At 32.5% G+C, this 6,452-nt stretch overlaps 1 protein-coding gene across 1 annotated transcript; it reads left to right on the top strand.

The window, feature by feature from the left end:
* Nucleotides 1-3,393: 3,393 nt before the first annotated feature.
* On the top strand, nucleotides 3,394-6,171 carry LOC147802496 (uncharacterized). The gene has a single exon (XM_087153020.1). The coding sequence runs from the start codon at nucleotides 3,808-3,810 to the stop codon at nucleotides 5,578-5,580; it is 1,773 nt and encodes a 590-aa protein (XP_087009146.1). The 5' UTR covers nucleotides 3,394-3,807; the 3' UTR covers nucleotides 5,581-6,171.
* The last annotated feature ends 281 nt before the right edge of the window (nucleotides 6,172-6,452 follow it).

Below are 6,452 nucleotides of genomic sequence, written 5' to 3'. Positions count from 1 at the left end.
AAGTTTACATGAAGAAAAGAGCGAGCTTATAAAATTAAGATCTCGAGGGGAAACTTTTTTTTCTAAAGCAATAGTCATTGTTTATAGCAAGGAAAAATGGAAAAAAAAAATGGCTAAAAACGGCACTTAAAACTGCAATAGCTTTCGAAAAAAATAGAAATTCCGGAAAAAAATAGGCTTAAATTCATAATGGAAAATGGACTTTTCAGCAAATGCATTTCTGTAAGTTGCAGAGAGTCCCACGTAGTATTTTCTAGTACAATTTTAACAGTTGAAAATTCTTGAACTATTTAACGACTGTTAATTTTTTTAAATTCTCGAAATTTTTCTTCACATTTTGTAACTTTAAGTGTCCAAGTTAGTTTTTGCCGAGTAAAACAAATTGTAAAGCATAGCAAAAAGAGTTAAACAATTGGAGAGAGAAAAATACAATTACAAAAACTTTCAAACGAATTAGAATTTTGAAAATAAATAAATAAATTCAGCCCGTCAAATTTCAATTTTGCAATTACCTTCCCTTGGATTTCAGAGTAATGGCATTTTTTACAAGTTTAACGAAATTCGAAAAATTTTCGAAAGAAAATTTAATAGTTTTTATTCCATTGTACTCCTTGTACATTTTTTTTCATACCTTTGTAATTTCAAGTTTCGAAATCTTGTAATTTTGTGCAGCAAGCAATTGCTATTGTGGTTTATTCCTCAATGTCCAGTTGCAAGCTAGACCATTTTCAAGAGGTCATGAATGCTTATCACATTCTAGATAACGATCTTAACTACCAATTTCTTTCAGTCAAAATTTTGAAGCTTGCCCCTGTCTTGTGCGATGTAGCGAAGGTTGGACTAGTAACGCATTCATTCTCTGTTTCACTCTCGGCTACCGCGATTTCTCTAATTTTTTTTCTCTTTTTTGTTTTCCATTTTTTTCTTAAGATACTTTACTGGGTTTTTTTTCAGGTTATTTTTGCTTTCCTTATTCACGTCTGGCGAATCTTGAGAATGGGTCCCCCTTTTTGAGAGCGTGAATTATTTGTTTTAAACAATCGAATGAACATGGTAATAAAAGTTTACAGTTTTCGAGAGGTTAAAAATAAGTTCCCATTCTCCAGACCTGCCAGACGGGAATGACTTCGTGACGTGAACACTAGTAACACAGTATATTAAAGTTGTTGTTGTTGCTTATCCTCTTCTGGCCTGACGAAGTCAGACCAGATCTATGAACCCGTTGACCTGAAGAAAATCAAAGACCAAAAGAGGAGTAGAGTAAATGTCTTCCCAGAGAAGACCAAGACAGTTCAGGATGGGATCGAAAAATATGTATATTAAAGTAAAATACTGAATGCGGTATTAAAATGAGTTATACGTAAGAAAATGGTCATAACTTTTAGATTGAAAAAAATATTTTAGTCAAAAAACTATTTAAAAAATCAATGCAATGATTTTTTTTACTGCTTATCTTAACAAAATAAATTTTTTTTTAAGGATATCGAGCAATTAGGTCTACAATTGAAATTTCAAAAGTTGAATGACACAGTCACATGCGACATCGAAACCAATTTGATTGAATAGTAAAACTAGAAGGTGTTTTTTAAATCCGGAAATCAATCAAGCTTCAATTTTTTTTTTTTGTCACGAAATTTATCAGGGGCTATTCGTTAGATTTCAATATGTGTTATGTTTTTTCATAGATTAAATATTAAACATTAACAAATATTTGTCTTTTAAAACCTTTCACTCTATAATAATTATTAATTCTATATTAATTCTATATTAATTCTATAATAATCTTATAATAATTATTCTATAATTGTAATTCTAAAACTAATTGATATAAAGCGTTAGTGTGTATATATTAAATGTCTTCCATCGGCGGAACCCCGACATTACGATTAAAGTTTATTAAGGTAATTACGAATATTATAACCTAAAAACAGACTATTTTTAAAATATTTAATTCGAGGAATGTAGATTTTTCCTCGTTTTACCATTTTCAATCTTAAATAAGGTTTTATATCCGACAGTTAAGTTTGCAGTCCTTGAGTTATATCTAATCTAGTTTTGAATAATTTTTGGTGTATATATATATACATAAGCTGAAAATGAATAAGATAAGCCGAATTATGGTTTACTTCTAAATGAACTGATCAATTTGGAAAGCATTTTTCAAGAATGTTAAGTATCCAAATGACTTAATTTATTGAATTTAAAAAAAATTTTTAAAAAATATCCACAAGGCAGGTTTGTATATTTGGGGCTGATGATTATGAAATCTAACACAAAACTGTGAGATCGGGGGCTCTATTCCAGCTGATGGCAGTTTTTAATTATTATTTCTTAATACTGAAAAATGTTTTTCGTATTTTTTTAAGTATGCATGTTAATAACTAGTAATTTAACAATTATTTGAAGAACTGGAAGGCTCCGCTACTTGTTCATTTTGCTCACTAACCCTCGTGGTTGCTTCTGCATTCATTGCAGGTTTAGAGGAAAAACGGTTTATTTTCCATTTTTTCTACAAAAATTACGATTGAATTCCCATTTACATTTTGAAGGTGATTAAATTTTAGTAAATCAATAAAATTGGTACCAATCAATAAAATTGGAAAATTGGTACCTGCCGCAGAGTTATTACTCAATAAAGTTGGACTCAAGGGATAGAGCATTCTCCTCCGAATGAGGTGCACCGAGTTCGAAACCCAGTGATGGCTGAGTGATATGAATTCCACACCCGGCTTTTACCGACCACAGTGCTGACGTGAAATATCCTCAGTGGTAAGCGGACCATTTCTTCCCTTGGTATCAGACTAACCGTAGGAGGATTTCGTGGTTTTCCTCTCCATGTAACTCAAATGCGGGCTATCAAAACGTCCTCCACGAATGCAAAAATTTCTTCCACTACTTGATCCTGGAGTTCTCTTGTCTGCTGGATTAGGTTCAAAATTACAAGGCTACGGAATTAAACATTAGTAGTAGTAAGCTCGAATTTTTAGAATTTTTTCTAGTTGTGCATAAATTTTTTATTGTTTGAGTTGCATTGTTTGAGTAGAATATTTAATTGAGAACACTGTAGAATCTTATGATGGATGTGCATATACTGTTTATTTAGTCAGATATCACTTTTATATTTTTTCTTTGTTAATATTTGAATCATGATAAATTTTTTATCAGAACAAATATGTCTATGTCATATTAATTATTTTTCGCATATTAAAAATTATTGCTTATTTTCAAAATTATCTTAGCCCCCCTGTCGGGGCATTGCTGACGCCCTGTCGGGCTAAGTCTAGCGCCACTCTTGTCCTTAACTAGTAACATGCATATTAAATATATGACTTAGGTTCGTTATAAATTACGTAAGCATCATGTTCTCTCTTTTTATTCGAATCTTTAATTCGAAACTAAATTTAAAAATTGTATTTTACAGATGGAGTCCGCAAAGAAAAGAGATCTGGAAGCTGGACACTCAAAACTTCTAAAACAGAATCAACTGAAATCGACTTCATAAACATTTTTTCTGAACCTCCTTCCCTGCAGCATATAGCAGTAGTGTCGATTGCAATTGGGCTATGGACGGCGCCTGATATAAGGAATGAATTGACATCTTCTTTCTTATCTTCTCCCTCAAACGATAACGCAGTCATGTATGAGTTAGAGAGAAGAATATTGAACAAATTGTCCAATAGCTCTTTGCCCTCATCGCTGAGGAGCGAAATCTCATACGTTATTCGACCCATTCAGTAGCAGTTGTGGGAATTGTTTCGTAGTTACTACAGATGGATAAGACATCAAAGAAAACTCTGTGAGTATTACATGAAGCGTGGTACAATTAATTGGACAGTTGAGGGGACAGTTGACATAGTAAAATCCCTTAAGGAACTATTCGATAATGGAAGCTTAGGAAGCTTAGATATTCGTGATTTGTATGAGATAGCCTGCTCTCATTGTTTAGAGGAATATGTTTCAATTTTGTGGGAGAACATTTCAGAACAATTTAGTAGAGACAGCTTTAGAAGGCACCGGAATTATTTGATAAGATATTGGACATGTGTCCTCGACAATAGTTTAGGGAGTTTTCTAGCTGAACTCATGGCTTCTGAAAACATATACGATAATAAGGTTAGTATTGATGTAAATATGATTACTTTCTCGATTCGTATTGGTAACAAAGTTGCCCTAAAGTATTTTTGGAAAAAATTGTCGGAGCAGGAGAAAAACGATCATTTGAGTCAGTGGCTTTTACAAGCTACTGAAGGTATGAGCATTCCAAACCATATATATTGTCAGTATTCTTCAGAAACTGTAGATGTTTTATGTTTTTTATTATCTCGTGTCAATCGTTCAACTCAAATGACCGAATTTTTTCGGAATCATTCTGGTGTATTAACGTTTTTGTTCGAAAGTTGGCCCTATCGAAGAATATTCTTGTCCACTGTTTTTGAACTATTAGACAATCTGCAAGAAGACATTTATGCATGTATGATGGAGAATATTAGTTTTAAGAGGAGGGTAAATGAAATGATGATTTTTAAAGAAATATGGAGTGCCAGTCCTTTAAGACTAAGACGATCCTTTCTGAAAAATAAATGTCTTTGCAAAGTGTTGTTGCGTTTGATGCGATTAGGAAATATAAGCATCGCTGATAGGATATTAAATGATGCTTCCAAAGAAGAGATTAATCTATTTATCTGCTTTATGTTTGGTCGGCCTGAATTTAAGCGTGTTATTTATTCAAGCAATCTGAATTCGCTTCACGTGATGTTATCAAAATCTACCTTGCCACCAGAATGTTATCCCTATAAAATCAATCTTATAGAGCAAAGAGAGCAAGATAGACTGATAATATCGTGGCTTGTTGGAGTTAGCGATTGGCATATTTGTATTGAGTGGATATGCGATGGTAACATTCAAGCAGCTGAGTCCTTCTTGAGATGGGTTTATCTATCTGTGGGAATTGAAACATTTAAGAAAACTATGTCGTCTCCGGATGTTATCTATTTAACATTAATATTTTTGCCCAACCATGAGCGTGTGGACCAGTTCTTGAATTGGTATTTCCAGACGGTAGAGGAAATTCAACAATTTAAAGCAGATATTTTGCGAAAATGGGGTAATTATTATTTCAAGCGATTCATAGACGCGCCGTTCATTGGAGGCGATGTGTTTCAAAAATTTATAAATTACAACTTGTCTTCTCTTGAAAATGTTGCAGAATTTCGACTTATTTGTCGTAGTTGTATAGAGTATGCACTGAGTAAAGGTTTTCTTGAAAGGGCCACCATACTTTTGAATGCATCTTTTGATAACAGTATCGATGAAGTGAAGCGATACAAAAATGAACTTATACTATCTGAGAGAGGAATTAAGAAGAATCTAATTTTAAAGCAATCACTTACTGATGCTGATTGGAATCACGTGAAAGAAATCGTAATGTGGTCGTCACCTCTATTCCTGAGTACAGTCACAGAATTGCAGTCGCTAGTTCTGGAGCAAAAAACTAGTCACTCTTTCCAAGATGAGTTGAATCCACAGATTTCAGCTCTCCTTGATTTACTGGAGAATGTTGTTGAGAAAGATACTACATGATTGTACATATTTTTGCGATCAAAAGTGAATGCAAATAAAATCATATTCTCTGTCAAATCATGTGCACTGCGCAATCTCCGTCAAACGATAAATTGACTTATAATAAATATGTAACTCCATTTTTTAGTGTTAGTTGTTTAATGTTAATGAAACAATATAATATCTCACAACTTCAATAATTAATTTAATTGTCACAACTTAATTTTTTTAGTTTCGTTACACCTGAAGAAAAATCAGCAATTTTACGTGATTTATTTTTCATCACTTGTCCCAAAAAAAACAGTCACTGGGAAGATATACAGTCATAGAGGAAGGCATTCTATTACTGTTGATAATATGTGAGCTTAACAAAGATTTTATTTCATATAAATGTTAAATAAGCTGAAGTTAAACTAAATTTCATGTTGAGATGATAAAAGGTTATTGTAAATATGTTTTTTTATTTAAATCGGTAATATTTTTTAAAAAGAAAAATCTAAGGGAATTAAAATTGTTTTGTCTATTTTACTCAACTGTATCCTTCAGAATAAGCAATGTTATTACTCAGATAAAAGAAGAATAATTTTTATTGAATAAATCATTCAAATATTATTCTACTGTCAGATTTTTTTTTCGAACTACTTTTTTTTACAAGATCAAATAATTATAAGCCAAGTAAGGGGCCGAAGTTCTGCTATTTACAAAGTTCTTATTTTAGATTTTAGAAAAAAATCACTACAGTCCCTAGCATAATCATTAGACGTACTATAAGATTCTATGTAAAATCTTAATTATCAGGTAATACTATACAGCAGTGATTCTCAACCTGTGGGGCGCGCCCCCTAGGGGGGCGCGAGCACACTAGAGGGGTGGCGCGAGAATATTCAAGAGAA

Source organism: Parasteatoda tepidariorum, chromosome 10, assembly GCF_982258835.1.
Source record: "Parasteatoda tepidariorum strain Cologne lab strain chromosome 10, Ptep-v5.0, whole genome shotgun sequence".
Taxonomy (NCBI): domain Eukaryota; kingdom Metazoa; phylum Arthropoda; class Arachnida; order Araneae; family Theridiidae; genus Parasteatoda; species Parasteatoda tepidariorum.
This window is presented reverse-complemented; position numbering and strand designations above follow the sequence as displayed.